General features: G+C 47.5%; 1 protein-coding gene across 1 annotated transcript in view; it reads left to right on the top strand.

Annotated features, from left to right (window-relative positions):
- The window catches only part of PI4KA (phosphatidylinositol 4-kinase alpha), a 142,251-nt gene that overhangs the window by 15,494 nt on the left and 108,996 nt on the right, over positions 1-17,761 (top strand). The window contains exons 4-8 of the mRNA XM_038762294.1: positions 2,142-2,230; positions 7,195-7,267; positions 10,467-10,726; positions 13,285-13,351; positions 15,832-15,980. Coding sequence (XP_038618222.1) covers positions 2,142-2,230; positions 7,195-7,267; positions 10,467-10,726; positions 13,285-13,351; positions 15,832-15,980 — 638 coding nt within the window. The remainder of the gene's footprint in view (positions 1-2,141; positions 2,231-7,194; positions 7,268-10,466; positions 10,727-13,284; positions 13,352-15,831; positions 15,981-17,761) is intronic.

Genomic DNA, 17,761 nt, shown 5'->3' with positions numbered 1-17,761 from the left:
GATTCCCACCGGTGGTCTCTCCCGGCGCTCAGCACAGTGCTTTGCCCACCGTAAGCGCTTAATAAATACTCCGACTTCTAATGCGGCTCTCAAACTGCCTGTCCCTACGTGTCTGTGCTGTGCAGAAGCAGCATGGCCTAGTGGTTAGAGCCCAGGCCAGGAGCCAGAAGGACCTGTGGATCGCCACTTGTCTGCTGAGTGACCCTGGGCGAGTCACTTCACTTCTCTGGGCCTCAGTCCCCTCATTCATTCATTCATTCAATCGTATTTATTGAGCGCTTACTGTGTGCAGAGCACTGGACTAAGCGCTTGGGAAGTCCAAGTTGGCAACATATAGAGACGGTCGCTACCCAACAGTGGGCTCACAGTCGGGACTGTCTCTATGTGTTGCCAACTTGGACTTCCCAAGCGCGTAGCACAGTGCTCTGCACACAGTAAGCGCTCAATAAATACGATTGATGATGATATGGAAAAAGGGGATTGAGACTGGGAGCCCGTTGTTGGGTAGGGATTGTCTCTGTCTGTTGCCGAATTGTACTTTCCAAGCGCTTAGTACAGCGCTCTGCACACAGTAAGCGCTCAATAAATACGACTGAATGAATGAGTGAATGAATGATAGGGACTGCATCCAACCCAATTTGCTTGTATCCACCCCAGCGCTTAATACGGTGCCTGGCACATAGTAAGTGCTTAATAATTATAATAATCATTCATTCATTCAGTTGTATTTATTGAGCGCTTACTGTGTGCAGAGCACTGTACTAAGCGCTTGGGAAGTACAAGTTGGCAGCATACAGAGATGGTCCCTACCCAACAGTCGGCTCACAGTCTAGAAGGGGAAGTGGCATTTGTTAAGCGCTCACTATGTGCGAAGCACTGTTCTAAGCGCTGGGGGGGATACAAGGTGATCAGGTTGTCCCCCATGGGGCTCACAATCTTCATCCCCGTTTTCCAGATGAGGTAACCGGGGCTCGGAGAAGTGAAGTGACTTGCCCAAAGTCACACAGCCGACAAGTGGCAGAGCTGGGATTAGAATCCGTGACCGCTGACTCCCAATCCCGGGTTCTTTCCACGGAGCCACGCTGCTTAACAAATACCACAATTATTATTATGATGATGATGATGATATCCGCTGTGTGACCTTGGGCAATTTACTGCACTTCCGCCTCAGTTTCCGGATCTGTTACAAGGGAGCCCCAGGTGGGCCAGGGGCCGTGTCCACTCCGATTTACTTGTATCCACTCAATCAGTCAATCAATCAATCATCTTTATTGAGCGCTTACTGTGTGCAGAGCACTGTACTAAGCGCTTGGGAAGTACAAGTTGGCAGCATATAGAGACGGTCCCTACCCAACAACAGGCTCACAGTCTAGAAGGGGGAGGGCTCCATTCATTCATTCATTCATTCAATCGTATTTATTGGGCGCTTACTGTGTGCAGAGCACTGTACTAAGCGCTTGGGAAGTACAAGTCGGCAACATATAGAGACGGTCCCTACCCAACAGTGGGCTCACAGTCTAGAAGGGGGAGGGCTCCATTCATTCATTCATTCATTCAATTGTATTTATTGAGCGCTTACTGTGTGCAGAGCACTGTACTAAGCGCTTGGGAAGTACAAGTCGGCAACATATAGGGACGGTCCCTACCCAACAACGAGCTCACAGTCTAGAAGGGGGAGACAGGCAACGAAACAAAACAGGGCTTAGTACAGTGCCAAGGCCCTACTGAGAGCTCACCTCCTCCAGGAGGCCTTCCCAGACTGAGCCCCTTCCTTCCTCTCCCCCTCGTCTCCCTCTCCACCCCCCCCATCTTTCCTCCTTCCCTTCCCCACAGCACCTGGATATATGTTTGTACATATTTGTTACTCTATTTATTTTACTTGTACATATCTATTCTATTTATTTTATTTTGTTAGTATGTTTGGTTTTGTTCTCTGTCTCCCCCTTTTAGACTGTGAGCCCACTGTTGGGTCGGGACCGTCTCTGTATGTTGCCAACTTGGACTTCCCAAGCGCTTAGTCCAGTGCTCTGCACACAGTAAGCGCTCAATAAATACGATTGATGATGAAGATGAGTGCCTGGCACATGGTAAGCACTTAACAAATAGCCCACTTAATGATTGTTTGGACGACGATTCCGCAGGCATGCTGCCGGTGGCCGAGACCTTCAGCTTCTGTCTGGTGACCCTGCTTTACGACGTGGCCTTCCGGGATCCAACCCTGAGGGAAGAGGTGAGTTGCCCTCCGGAGCCGAGGTTGACCTGGTGCGAGGAGCGCGGGGCCTGGACATCAGAGGACCGTCTCGACTGTGAGCCCGCTGTTGGGTAGGGACGGTCTCTAGATGTTGCCAACTTGGACTTCCCAAGCGCTTAGTACAGTGCTCTGCACACAGTAAGCGCTCAATAAATACGAAGGACCTGGGCCCTAATCCCAGCTGGCCTCGGGCAGCTCACGTCACGCCTCCGGGCCTCAGTTCCCTCCTCTGGAAAATGGGGATTAAGACTGTGAACTCCACGTGGGGCAGGGCCTGTGTCCGACTTAGCATTTTTTTACTCTATTTATTTATGTATTTATTTTATTTGTACCTATCTATTCTATTCTATCTATTCTATTTATTTTATTTTGTTAGTATGTTTGGTTTTGTTCTCTGTATATATGTATATATGGTTGTGCATATTTATTACTCTATTTATTTATTTATTTTACTTGTACATTTCTATCCTATTTATTTTATTTTGTTGGTATGTTTGGTTCTGTTCTCTGTCTCCCCCTTTTAGACTGTGAGCCCACCGTTGGGTAGGGACTGTCTCTATGTGTTGCCAATTTGTACTTCCCAAGCGCTTAGTACAGTGCTCTGCACATAGTAAGCGCTCAATAAATACGATTGATTGATTGATTGATTCTCTGTCTCCCCCTTTTAGACTGTGAGCCCACTGTTGGGTAGGGACTGTCTCTAGATGTTGCCAGTTTGTACTTCCCGAGCGCTTAGTACAGTGCTCTGCACATAGTAAGCGCTCAATAAATACGATTGATGATGATTAGCTTGGATCTACCCCGGCGCTTAGCACAGGGCCTGGCACACTGTGTGACTTTGGGCAAGTCCCTTAACTTCTCTGGGCCTCAGTTCCCTCATCTGTAAAATGGGGATGAAGACTGTGAGCCCCATGTGGCACAACCTGATCACCTTGTAAATTCCCCAGCGCTTAGAACAGTGCTCTGCACATAGTAAGCGCTTAATAAATGCCATTATTATTATTATTATTATTATTATTATTATAGTAAGTATGAGAAGCAGCGTGGCTCAGTGGAAAGAGCCCGGGCTTTGGAGTCAGAGGTCAGGGGTTCAAATCCCGGCTCCGCCACTTGTCAGTTGGGTGACTTTGGGCAAGTCACTTCACTTCTCTGAGCCTCAGTTACCTCATCGGTAAAATGGGGATGGAGACCGGGAGCCCCCCGTGGGACAACCTGATCACCTTGTAACCTCCCCAGCGCTTAGAACAGTGCTCTGCACATGGTAAGCGCTTAATAAATGCCATTAAAAAAAAAGTCACTTCACTTCTCTGAACCTCAGTTACCTCATTGATAAAATGGGGATGAAGAGCGTGAGCCCCCCGTGGGACAACCTGATCACCTTGTAACCTCCCCAGCACTTAGAACAGTGCTCTGCATATAGTAAGGGCTTAATAAATGCCATTAAAAAGAAAAAGTCACTTCTCTGAGCCTCAGTTACCTCATTGATAAAATGGGGATGAAGACTGTGAGCCCCCCGTGGGACAACCTGATCACCTTGTAACATCCCCAGTGCTTAGCACATAGTAAGCACTTAATAAATGCCATCATTATTAATATACTGCCCAGACCTCCTTGCCAGTCTCTCCCACTATTAGACTGAGCGGGGTGTGGGGGCCCGGTGGTCTACAAATTCCTGAGGAACATTTGGAAGAGGGACTAGCAATAATAAAATAATAATTATTAATAATTATTATTATAGTATCTATTAAGCACTTAGTGCCAAGCCCTGTTCTAAACTCTAGGGTAGGTACAAGGTATTCAGGTTGGATTGTCTGTCTTTGTTGCTGAATTCAATCGTATTTATTGAGCGCTTACTGTGTGCAGAGCACTGTACTAAGCGCCTTGGAACTAAAAGTTGGCAACATATAGAGACGGCCCCTACCCAACAATGGGCTCACAGTCTAGAAGGGGGAGACGGACGACAAAACAAAACACGTGGACAGGTTTCAAGTCATCAGAATAAATAGAAATAGAGCTAGATGCACATCATTAACAAAATAGAATAGTAATTGTACTTTCCAAGCGCTTAGTACAGTGCTCTGCACACAGTAAGCAGAGCATCCTGTATATATGTTTGTACATATTTATTGCTCTATTTTACTTGTACATATTTATTCTATTTATTTTATTTTGTTAATATGTTTTGTTTTGTTGTCTTTCTCCCCCTTCTAGACTGTGAGCCCGCTGTTGGGTAGGGACCGTCTCTATATGTTGCCAACTTGGACTTCCCAAGCGCTTAGTACAGTGCTCTGCACCCAGTAAGCGCTCGATACATGCGATTGAATGAATGAATGAACAGTAAGCACTCAGTAAACGCAATTGAATGAATGCACATGGGGCTCGTAGTCTTAATCGCCACTTTACAGACGAGGTAACCGAGGCCCGTGGAAGTGACGTGAATTGCCCAAGGTCCCACAGCGAACGTGGCGGAGCTGGATTAGAACCCAGATCCTTCTGATGCCCAGGCCCAGGCCGTAGTCACTAGGCCACGCTGCTTCTCTGTGGGGAGGCAGTGTGGCTTAGTGGGAGAGCTGAGGCCCCGGAGGTTCTGGGTTCTAATCCCGGCTCTGCCACCTGTCTACTGCATGGCTTTGGCCAAGCCACTTAACCTTCCCAGTGCTTCGCTTCCTCTGTGCCTCAGTTACCTCATAGGTCAAATGGGGATTAAATCAGCCAGTCGGTCCTATTTATTCATTCAGTCGTATTTATAGAGCACTTACTATGTGCAGAGCACTGAACTAAGCGCTTGTACATATTAACAGTCTTTTAGACTGTGAGCCCACTGTTGGGTAGGGACTGTCTCTATATGTTGCCAACTTGTACTTCCCAAGCGCTTAGTACAGTGCTCTGCACACAGTAAGCGCTCAATAAATACGATTGATTGATTGTACAGCACCACAGTAAGCCCACATTCCTGCCCAATGCCTCGCTTTCCCCATCTGTAAAATGGGGATCGTAATCTCTGACCCCTACCTCACAGGGATGTGGTGGGGAGTACATAAAAATAACAGATGGACGGTGCTTTGGCAGTGAAAGCAACAACCAGTCAATCATATTTATGGAGCGCTTACTGCGTGTAGAGCACTGTACTAAGCGCTGGAGAGAGTACCCTCGAGTCGGTAGACCCATTCCCACCCACAAGGAGCTTCCAGTCTAGAGGGGGAGACAGATGTGAACAGAAATAGATCATTTGTAGCGTTGATCAAAATGGACATAGCTTTAGATATCTCAGCAGGGAATGCGTCTGCCCTGCTATACTTTCCCAAGCACTTAGTCCATTCATTCATTCAGTCGTATTTATTGAGCGCTTACTGTGTGCAGAGCACTGTACTAAGCACTTGGGAAGTACAGGTTGGCAACATATAGAGATGGTCCCTACCCAACAGCGGGCTCACAGTCGAATCAATCAATCAATCAATCGTATTTATTGAGCGCTTACTGTGTGCAGAGCACTGTACTAAGCACTTGGGAAGTACAAGTCGTCAACACATAGAGACAGTCCCTACCCAACTCACAGTCTAGAAGGGGGAGACAGAGAACAAAACCAAACATATTAACATGTTGCCAACTTGTACTTCCCAAGCGCTTAGTCCAGTGCTTTGCACACAGTAAGCGCTCAATAAATACGATTGATTGATTGATTGATATTAACAAAATAAAATACATAGAATAATAATAATAATGGCATTTATTAAGCGCTTACTATGTGCAAAGCACTGTTCTAAGCGCTGGTGGGATGCAAGGTGATCAGGTTGTCCCACGGGGGGCTCACAGTCTTCGTCCCCGTTTTCCAGATGAGGGAACCGAGGCACAGAGAAGTAAAGTGACTTGCCCAAAGTCACACAGCTGACAGTCAGGCCTGTGCTCTATCAACTGGGTGATTTTCCACCCAGATTGTGAGCCCCTTGTGGGGCAGGGACCGGAGCGCTTAGAACGACACTCGGCAATGTTTAGTGCTTAACAAGCATTATTTAAAAATAAAAGGTGACTTACCCAAGGTCAATCAGTGGTGTTTATTGAGCACGTACTGTGGGCAGATCACTGTACTGGGAGCTTGGGAGAGTACAACGGAAATGGTAGCCCTCCCACAGAGAGTTTATACCCCAAAAACCAGTGGTGGAATTGGGATTAGAACCCAAGTCCTTTGACTTCCAAGCCCGTGCGCTTTCCGCAAGGACTTGGGTTCCGATTCCAGCTTCCCCACTTGTTTGCTTGGGGAAGGACACTTCACTTCTCTAGGTCTCGGTTTCCCCATCTGTAAAATAGGGGCTAAATATCGGTCCCCCACCTTCACCCCTTAGACTCTGAGCCCCACGTGGAACGGGCACTGTACTAAGCGCTTGGGAAGAACAAGTTGGCAACATATAGAGACGGTCCCTACCCGACAGTGGGCTCACAGTCTAGATGGTCTAGAGAAGCAGCGTGGCTCAGTGGAAAGAGCCCGGGCTTTGGAGTCAGAGGTCATGGGTTCAAATCTCGGCTCCGCCAACTGTCAGCTGTGTGACTTAGGGCAAGTCACTTCACTTCTCAGTGACCTCATCTGGAAAATGGGGATGAAGACTGGGAGCCCCCCGTGGGACAACCTGATCACCTTGTAACCTCCCCAGCGCTTAGAACAGTGTTTTGCACATAGTAAGCGCTTAATAAATGCCATCATTATTATTATTATTACTGTGCCTGACCCGACTGTCGTGAATTTACCCCCGCGCTCAGTGGGACCTTGGGAAAGACACTTCACTTCTCTAGGTCTCGGTTTCCTCATCTGTAAAATAGGGGCTAAATATCAGCCCCCCACCTTCACCCCTTAGACTCTGAGCCCCACGTGGAACGGAATAAGAATAAGAGCTCAGTAAATACGATTGACCGACTGATGTATCTTTGTCGCGCTGTCTTGGCCGCTGCAGATCCTGGGGTCCCTGCTGCAGGTGATGCAACTACTACTGGCAATGTGTCAAGCTCCCGAGCTGCAGGAGAAAGGTACGGAACAGCTTGGGGCGGGGGGCGGGAAGACACCCCAAGACGAGTGTTTCAGGGTGCTGCCGGCTCCCGAGAACACGCGTGCACGCGCTTGCTTCTCCCCACGTGTCCCGTCCCCGTAGCTCAGTAATGCTTAAGAGTTTGAGAAGCAGCGTGGCTCAGTGGAAGGAGCCCGGGCTTTGGAGTCGGAGGTCATGGGTTCAAATCCCAATTGCCAGCTGTGTGACTTTGGGCAAGTCACTTTTTTTTTTAAAATGGCATTTATTGAGCGCTTACTATGTGGAAAGCACTGTTCTAAGCGCTGGGGAGGTTACAGGGTGATCAGGTTGTCCCACGGGGGGCTCACAGTCTTCATCCCCATTTTACAGATGAGGGAACTGAGGCACAGAGAAGTGAAGTGACTTGCCCAAAGTCACCCAGCTGACAATTGGCAGAGCCGGGATTTGAACCCATGACCTCTGACTCCAAAACCCGGGCTCTTTCCATTGAGCCATGCTGCTTCTCCTATCACTTCTCTGTGCCTGTTACCTCATCTGTAAAATGGGGATGAAGCCTGTGAGCTCCCCGTGGGATAACCTGATCATCTGGTAACCTCCCCAGCACATAGTAAGCACTTAATAAATGCCATCATTATCGTTATTATTATTATTATTATTATTGTGGATAGTTTGGGGTGTTTTTTGTCATTTTTTTAATGGCATTTCTTAAGCGCTCACTATGTGCCAGGCACTGTACTGAGCGCTGGAGTAGATGCAAGTTAATCAGGTCAGCCACAGTCCGTGTCCCACACGGGTCTCACGGTCTTTATCCCTGTTTTACAACTGAGGGAAATGTGGTTCAGAGACGTGAAGCGACTTGCCCAAGATCACCCAGCAGATACGTAGCCGAGCCGGAATTAGAACCCAGGTCCTTCCGAGTCCCAGGCGTGAGCTCTGACCTATAGGCCTCGCTGCTTCTCAGCTGGTTGATATGGCTAAAGGGGAAATCTCCTGGACTCCATTTTCCGGATGGAGTACGCGAAGCGGCGTGGCCTCATGGAGAGAGCTCGGCCCCAGGAATATCAGAGGGCCTGAGTACGAGAAGCAGCGTGGCCTCGTGGAGAAAGCTCGGCCCAAGGAAACAGAGGACCTGCGTTCTAATCGCGATTCTGCCACTAGTCAGCTGTGTGATCCTGGGCAAGTCACTTCGCTTCCTCTGTGCCTCCATTACCTCATTGATCAAATGGGGATTAAATCAGCCAGTCAGTCCTGTTTATTCATTCATTCATTCAATCGTATTTATTGAGCGCTTACTGGGTGCAGAGCACTGAACTAAGCGCTTGTGCAGTACCGCAGTAAACACACATTCCTGCCCACATCCGGCGTACACCCTACTCTCCAAAGTAGACGGATAAACCTGAATCTACCCCCTCCTTCCTCTTCATTCATTCATTCATTCAATCGTATTTATTGAGCGCTTACTGTGTGCAGAGCACAGTACTAAGCGCTTGGGAAGTACAAGTTGGCAACATATAGAGACGGTCCCTACCCAACAATGGGCTCATTCTTCCCCTCCTCCCCCTCACCATCCCCCCTGCCTTACCTCCTTCCTCTCCCCACAGCACCTGTATATATGTTTGTACATATTTATTACTCTATTTTATTTGTACATATTTATTCTATTTATTTTATTTTCTTAATATGTTTTGTTTTGTTGTCTGTCTCCTCCTTCTAGACTGCGAGCCCACTGTTGGGTAGGGACCGTCTCTATATATTTCCAACTTGTGCTTCCCAAGCGCTTAGTCCAGTGCTCTGCACACAGTAAGCACTCAATAAATAGGAGTGAGGGAATGAATGATGACGTAAATATGTACAAGTAAAATAGAGTATTTATTATTATTATTATTTATTATTATGGTTGGGTAGGGACCGTCTCTATATGGTGCCAACTTGGACTTCCCAAGCGCTTAGTCCAGTGCTCTGCACACAGTGAGCGCTCAATAAATGCGAGTGAGTGAATGAATGACGACGTAAATATGTACAAGTAAAATAGAGTATTTATTATTATTATTATTTATTATTATGGTTGGGTAGGGCCGTCTCTATATGTTGCCAACTTGTACTTCCCAAGCGCTTAGTCCAGTGCTTTGCACACAGTAAGTGCTCAATAAATAGGAGTGAATGAATGATGACGTAAATATGTACAAGTAAAATAGAGTATTTATTATTATTATTATTATTATTTATTATGGTTGGGTAGGGACCGTCTCTATATGTTGCCAACTTGTACTTCCCAAGCATTTAGTCCAGTGCTCTGCACACAGTAAGCGCTCAATAAATAGGAGTGAATGAATGACGATGTAAATATGTACAAGTAAAATAGAGTATTTATTATTATTATTTATTATTATGGTTGGGTAGGGACCGTCTCTATATGTTGCCAACTTGGACTTCCCAAGCGCTTAGTCCAGTGCTCTGCACACAGTAAGCACTCAATAAATAGGAGTGAATGAATGACGACGTAAATATGTACAAGTAAAATAGAGTATTTATTATTATTATTATTTATTATTATGGTTGGGTAGGGACCGTCTCTATGTGTTGCCAACTTGTACTTCCCAAGCGCTTAGTAAAGTGCTCTGTGCACAGTAAGCGCTCAATAAATACGAATGAATGAATGAATGAATCATCATCATCATCATCAATCGTATTTATTGAGCGCTTACTATGTGCAGAGCACTGTACTAAGCGCTTGGGAAGTACAAATTGGCAACATATAGAGACAGTCCCTACCCAACATTGGGCTCACAGTCTAAAAGGGGGAGACAGAGAACAAAACAAAACGTACTAACAAAATAAAATAAACAGAATAGATATGTACAAGTAAAATAAATAGAGTAATAAATATGTACATACATATATACAGGTGCTGTGGGGAAGGGAAGGAGGTAAGATGGGGGGAGGAGGGGGAGAATGAATGCTTAGAACAGCGCTTGACGCTTAGTAAGCCCTTAACAAATACCCTAAAAAAATGGCTTTTTTTTTTTTTTTAATCCTTGAAGGAGGAGGGGGTCCCTGCAAGGAGGCCGGAGGGGCGGGGGAGATTTGAACGGGGTGTTGTTATATTGTATTCCCCTAAGTTCTGACCACAGTGCTTTGCACAAAGTAAGCGCTCAGTAAGTACGAAGGAATTGAGAGGACCGCCTTGCTCTCCCGTCCAGAATACCTCTGCAGGTACGCCGTCCCCTGCCTGATCGGCGTGGCCCGGGCTTTCGGCCGCTACAGCAGCACGGAAGAGTCCCTCCTCTCCAAGCTGTTCCCCAGGGCGTCCCCGCACTCCCTGAAGGTCCCCGAGGAGCTGGACGGGATCCGGCGCCGCTCCTTCAACGACTTCCGCTCCATTCTGCCCAGCAACCTGCTGGCCGTCTGCCACGAGGCCACCTTGAAGAGAAAGACCAGCAGCGTGTCCAGCATCTCGCAGGTGGGAGGGCCGGCGCGGGGTTCCCGGTGGGCGAGGGAACGCCGGGAGACGGACGCCCCGACTTCCGTTGGCTCTGGGGGACGTGGGTTCCAATCCTGCCACCCGTCTAGACCGCGAGCCCACTGTTGGGTAGGGACCGTCTCTCTATGTTGCCGACTTGGACTTCCCAAGCGCTTCGTACAGTGCTCTGCACGCAGTGAGCGCTCAATAAGTACGATTGATTGATTGCTGTGCGGCACCCTGGGCCGGTCAGTTCACTTCTCTCACGCTAGAGAAGCAGCGTGGCTCGGTGGAAAGAGCCGGGGCTTTGGAGTCAGAGGGCGTGGGTTCTAATCCCGGCTCCGCCGCTTGTCAGCGGGGTGACTTTGGGCAAGTCACTTCACTTCTCCGGGCCTCAGTTCCCTCATCTGTGAAATGGGGATTAAGACTGTGAGCCCCCCTGTGGGACAACCTGATCACCTTGTAACCTCCCCAGCGCTTAGAACAGTGCTCTGCACATAGTAAGCGCTTAATAAAAATGCCATGATTATTATCATTACATACATATCTGTAATTTATCTATTTATCTGTTTACTTATGTCTATTAATGTCTGTCTCCCCCTCTAGACTGTGAGCTCATTGTGGGCAGGGAGTGTGTTTGATGTTATAATGGGCTCTCCCAAGCGCTTAGTATGGTGATTTGCACACAGTAAGTGCTCAATAAGCGCTCCCGGCTCTGCCAGTTGGCAGCTGTGTGACTTTGCGCAAGTCACTTAACTTCTCTGTGCCTCAGTTCCCTCATCTGGAAAATGGGGATTAAAACTATGAGACCCCCGTGGGACAACCTGATCACCTTGTAACCTCCCCAGTGCTTAGAACAGTGATTTTGCACATTGCAAGCACTCAACAAATCCCATCATTATTATTGTTATTATTCTCTGGGTCTCAGGGACCTCATCTGGAAAATGGGGATAAAGACTCTGAGCCCCCCACAGGACAACCTGATTACCTTGTATTCCCCCCAGTGCTTTGAACAGTGCTTTGCACATGGTAAGCGCTTAATAAATGCCATCATAATTATTATTATTAATAAATACGATTACTTGTTGTGATGACTGTCTCCCCCTTTCCAGACTGTGAGCCCGTTGAGGGCAGGGATTGTCTCTCTCTGTTGCCGAATTGTACTTTCCAAGCGCTTAGTACAGTGCTCCCCACACAGTACGCACCCAATAAATACGAATGAATGAATAATAATAGTAGCTTCTGTGGGCTTCAGTTACCTCAAAATGGGGATTACCTGTAAAATGGGGATTAAGAAAGTCAGCTGTATAGCAGGCAGGGACTGAATCCAACCTGATTACCTCGTATCTACCCCAGCGTTTAGGATAATAATAATAATAATGGTACTTCTTAAGCGCTTACTATGATTTTATTTTGTTAATATGTTTTGTTTTGTTCTCTGTCTCCCCCTTCTAGACTGTGAACCCACTGTTGGGTAGGGACCATCTCTAGATGTTGCCAACTTGTACTTCCCAAGCACTTAGTACAGTGCTCTGCACACAGTAAATGCTCAGTAAATACGATTGAATGAATGAATGAATGCAAAGCACTGTTCTAAGCACTGGGGAGGGATACAATAATAATAATAATAATAATAATAATGGCATTTATTAAGCGCTTACTATTTGCAAAGCACTGTTCTAAGCGTTGGAGTGATCAGGTTGTCCCACGTGGGGCTCCCAGTCTTAATCCCCATTTTCCAGATGAGGGAACTGAGGCTCAGAGAAGCGAAGTGACTTGCCCAAAGTCACACAGTTGACAAGCGGCGGAGCTGGGATTAGAACCCATGACCTCTAACTCCCAAGCCCGGGCTATTTGATGATGATGGCATTTTTTAAGCGCTTACTATGTGCAAAGCACTGTTCATTCATTCGTTTTTACTGAGCGCTTACTGTGTGCAGAGCACTGTACTAAGCGCTTGGGAAGTACAAGTTGGCAACATACAGGGATGGTCCCTACCCAACAGTGGGCTCACAGTCTAGAAGCGCTGTTCTAAGCACTGGGGAGGTTGCAAGGTGATCAGGTTGTCCCACGGGGGGCTCACAGTCTTCATCCCCATTTTACAGAAGAGGGAACTGAGGCCCAGAGAATTTAAATGACTTGCCCAAAGTCACCCAGCTGACAAGTGGCAGAGCCGGGATTTGAACCCACGACCTCTGACTCCCAAGCCCGGGCTCTTTCCACTGAGCCTCGCTGCTTCTCCTAACAGTGCGTAGAACAGTGCTTAGCACTGTAAACGCTTAACAAATACCGTCGTTATTATTATTCCTACTCTTATTATTCTTGGCCCGATTTCCGGCTTGGGAGGAAATCAGTCGGAGCCCCGCGAGGCTCCAGCCTTCCTGAGAGCTTCACCCTGCGGCGACGTCGGGTCTCTAGACTGGCAGCTCGTCGTGGGCAGGGACCGTGTCTGTTCATTGTTCCGTCGCCCTCTCCGAAGCACTCAGCACAGTGCTGTGCACCCAGTAAGCGCTCAGTAAATACAGCCGAACGAGGGAATGGGTCTCGTTGTCTTCCAGGTGAGCCCGGAGCGTGGCCCTCCCCCTCCCGGCTCTCCCGGAGGATCTGCCATCCACTGCTTCGAAGGTGAGCACTGCGGCCTCCTCGACGGCTTCCCTCCCCGCCTCCTCTGCACAGAAAGCTCGTTGTGGGCAGGGAACGTGGCTGTTGATTGTTACGTGGTACTCTCCCAAGCGCTTACTACATTCATTCAATCACTGAGCGCTCACTGTGTGCAGAGCACTGGACTAAGCGCTCGGGAAGTCCAAGTCGGCGACATATAGAGAAGGGGGACACAGACAGCAAAACAAAACAGGTGGGCAGGTGTCAAGTCGACAGAATAAATAGAATTAAAACTAAACGCCCATCATTAACAAAATAAATCAAGTAATAAATATGTACAAGTATATAAATAAATAAATACGATTGAATGAATGAATCCCCATTCATCCTCCTCCCCATCCCCCTGCCTTACCTCCTTCCCCTCCCCACAGCACCTGTATATATGTATATACGTTTGTATGTGTTTATTACTCTTTATTTTATCTGTACATATTTATTTAATTTTGTTAATATGTTTTGTTGTCTGTCTCCCCCTTTTAGACTGTGAGCCCACTGTTGGGTAGGGACTGTCTCTATATGTTGCCGACTTGTACTTCCCAAGCGCTTAGTACAGTGCTCTGCACACAGTAAGCGCTCAATAAATGCGATTGAATGAATGAATGAATGAAAGTAAAATAAATTGAGTAATAAAACTGTTTAAACATATATACAGGTGTTGTGGGGAGGGGAAGGAGGTAGGGCGGGGGTGATGGGGAAAAGGAGAGGAGAAAGGGGGCTCAGAAAGCGCTCAGTAAATACCACTGGATGTATAAATGATCACGCGGCCTAGTGGAAAGAGCACGGGCCTGGGAGACATTCATTCAGTCGTATTTATTGAGCGCTTACTGTGTGCAGAGCACTGTACTAAGCACTTGGGAAGTCCAAGCTGGCAACATATAGAGACGGTCCCTACCCAGCAACAGGCTCACAGTCGAGAAGGGGGTGACAGACGACAAAACAAAACAGGTGGGCAGGTGTCAAGTCGTCAGAATAAATAGAATTAAAGCTAAATGCCCATCATTAACAAAATAAATCGAATAGTAAATTTGTACAAGTAAAATAAATTGAGTAATAAAACTGTTTAAACATATATACAGGTGTTGTGGGGAGGGGAAGGAGGTAGGGCCAGCGGGCGATGGGGAAAAGGAGAGGAAAAAGGGGGCTCAGAAAGCGCTCAATAAATGCCACTGGATGAATAAATGATCATGCGGCCTAGTGGAAAGAGCACGGGCCTGGGAGACATTCATTCAATCATATTTATTGAGCGCTTACTGTGTGCAGAGCACTGGACTAAGCGCTTGGGATATCCAAGTCGGCAACATATAGAGACAGTCCCTACCCAGCAACGGGCTCACAGGCTAGAAGGGGGAGATGGACAACAAAACAAGTAGATAGGTGTCAATACCATGCTAATAAATGGAAGTATTGCTATATACACATCATTGATAAAATAAAGAGTCATTCATTCATTCAGTCGTATTTATTGAGTGCTTACTGTGTGCAGAGCATTGGACTAAGCACTTGGGAAGTCCAAGTTGGCAACACATAGAGCCGGTCCCTACCCAACAGTGGGCTCGCAGTCTAGAAGGGGGAGACGGACAACAAAACAAGTAGACAGGTGTCAATCCCATCCTAATAAATGGAAGTATTGCTATAAAATAAATGGAGTAATTCATTCATTCAGTCAGTCGTATTTATTGAGCGCTTACTGTGTGCAGAGCACTGGACTAAGCGCTTGGGAAGTCCAAGTTGGCAACATAGAGAGACGGTCCCTACCCAACAGCGGGCTCACAGTCTAGAAGGGGGAGATGGACACCAAAACAAAACGTATTAATAAAATCAATAGGATAAATATGTACAAGTAAAATAAATAGAGTAATGAACACGTACATACATATATACAGGTCTATACATATACACCAGATCTCAGCACAAGTAAAATAAATAAATAGAGTAATGAATACATACATATATATGTGTATATATATATACGAGAAGCAGCGTGGCTCAGTGGAAAGAGCCCGGGCAGCAGCGTCGCTCAGTGGGAAGAGCCCGGGCTTTGGAGTCAGAGGTCGTGGGTTCGTATCCCGGCTCCGCCACCTGTCTGCTGTGTGACCTTGGGCAAGTCACTTCACTTCTCTGCGCCTCAGTTCCCTCATCTGTAAAATGGGAATTAAGACTGTGAGCCCCACATGGGACGACTTGATCAGCTTGTATCCCCCCACCCCCCAGCACTTAGAACAGTGCTCTGCACATAGTAAGCGCTTAACGAATGCCAACATTAAATTAATCTATACAGGTCTACACATATACACCAGATCGCAGCTCGTTGTGGGCAGGGAATGTTTATCGTTGCATCGTCCTCTCCCAGCCGCTCCGTACGGTGCTCTACACAGCGTCGGTGCTCGGGAAATACTTAGGAGTGAATGGATTTTCCTCATCCTCTCTCTCCCTCTCCCCTGAAGGGTCTTACCCGCCGGACGGCAGCACCGTGGACCCCGACTATTACTTCTCTACAACCAGTTCCAGCTTCTCCGTGTCCCCCCTCTTCAACGGCGTCGGCTCCAAGGAGTTTGACGTGCCCCTGGACAGGCTGCAGGAGCTGATCAACTTGGTGAGGAGGAGGAGCGTTCGAGGGAAGACGGGCTAAACCCATCAGGTCACTGGCCCGCCAAACTCTGCCTCGGAAGGTCAATGGGAATTATATATCGGGGCGATATCTCAAAGTACGGCTGCGTTTTGGTGGGGTTTTTTTTCCTGGATTACCACCAACACGATGAGGCGATCGGTACTAATAGCTACTGTGATATGCGTTAAGCGTTTACTGTGTGCCAAGCACTGTATTAGGCGCTGGGGCAGACATTGGTTAAAGCCTCGTGTCATCTAGAGCTCCCAACGGCTGTGAGGGTTTTAGATTCTCGGCTTTATAGAAGCGGGTGGGAAGGATAAGAAGGTGGAAGGAAGGAAGGGACGGGGTTCAGATACCCCTGAGCCAGTCCCGGGACAGACAATGACTCTTCCCCCACTTCAAAGCCTTATTGAAGGCACATCTCCTCGACTGTGAGCCCACTGTTGGGTAGGGACCGTCTCTATATGTTGCCAACTTGTACTTCCCAAGCGCTTAGTACAGTGCTCTGCACAAAGTAAGCGCTCAATAAATACGATTGATTGATTGATTGATCTCCAAGATGCCTTTCCTGACTCAACCCTCCTTTCTTCTCCCTTTCCCTTCTGCATCACCCTGACTTGCTCCCTTTATTCATCCCCCCCCAATCAATCAATCAATCAATTGTATTTATTGAGCGCTTACTGTGTCCAGAGCACTGTACTAAGCGCTTGGGAAGTCCAAGTTGGCAACATATAGAGACAGTCCCTACCCCTCCCAGCCCCAGAGCACTTATGTCTATATCTGTCATTTATTTATATTAATGTCTCCCCCCTCTAGACTGTGAATTCGTTGAGGGCAGGGAACATGTCTGTCAAATTTTTATATTATACTCTCCCAAGTGCTTAGAATGAGGAGCAGCGTGGCTCAGTGGAAAGAGCATGGGCTTTGGAGTCCGAGGTCGTGGGTTCAAATCCCGGCCCCGCCAGTTGTCAGCTGTGTGACTTTGGGCAAATCACTTCACTTCTCTGGGCCTCAGTCCCCTCATCTGGAAAATGGGGGTGAAGACTGTGAGCCCCCCGTGGGACAACCTGATCACCTTGTAACCTCCCCAGCGCTTAGAACAGTGCTTTGCACATAGTAAGCGCTTAATAAATGGTATCATTATTATAGAAGGTCATCAGGCCAGACACAGTCCCTGCCCAACGTGGGGCTCACAGTCCAAGTGGAAGGAAGAACAGAGATTGACTTCCTATTTTGCAGAGGAGGAAGTGGGTCTAGAGAAGTGAAGTGACTCAGACAAGGTCATTCATTCATTCAGCCGTATTGAGTGCTTAATGTGTGCACAGCACTGTACTAAGCGCTTGGGAAATACAGGTTGGCAACGTATAGAGACGGTCCCTATCCAACAGCGGGCTCACAGTCTAGAAGGGGGAGACAGAGACCAAAACAAAACATATTAACAAAATAAATAGAATAAATATGTACACATAAAATTCATTCATTCATTCAATCGTATTTATGGAGCACTTACTGTGTGCAGAGCACTGGACTAAGCGCTTGGGAAGTACAAGTTGGCAACATATAGAGGCGGTCCCTACCCAACAACGGGCTCACAGTCAAGGTCACACAGAAAGCAAGTGGCGGAGCCGGGATTTGAACCCGGGCTTCCAAGCGCTGACGCTTTCCACTAGACTACCCTGCTTCTTACATTCTAGCCAACCCGCGGCCTGTGACTGGAATCTCATTCGCACATTGTCTTTTCACCCCTTGTTTTCCGTCACCCTTTT

The sequence above is a fragment of the Tachyglossus aculeatus genome, chromosome 21 (genome assembly GCF_015852505.1).
Source record: "Tachyglossus aculeatus isolate mTacAcu1 chromosome 21, mTacAcu1.pri, whole genome shotgun sequence".
Classification (NCBI taxonomy): Eukaryota; Metazoa; Chordata; class Mammalia; order Monotremata; family Tachyglossidae; genus Tachyglossus; species Tachyglossus aculeatus.
The sequence above is the reverse complement of the archived record's forward strand: the minus strand, read 5'-3'. Positions and strand labels throughout refer to the sequence as shown.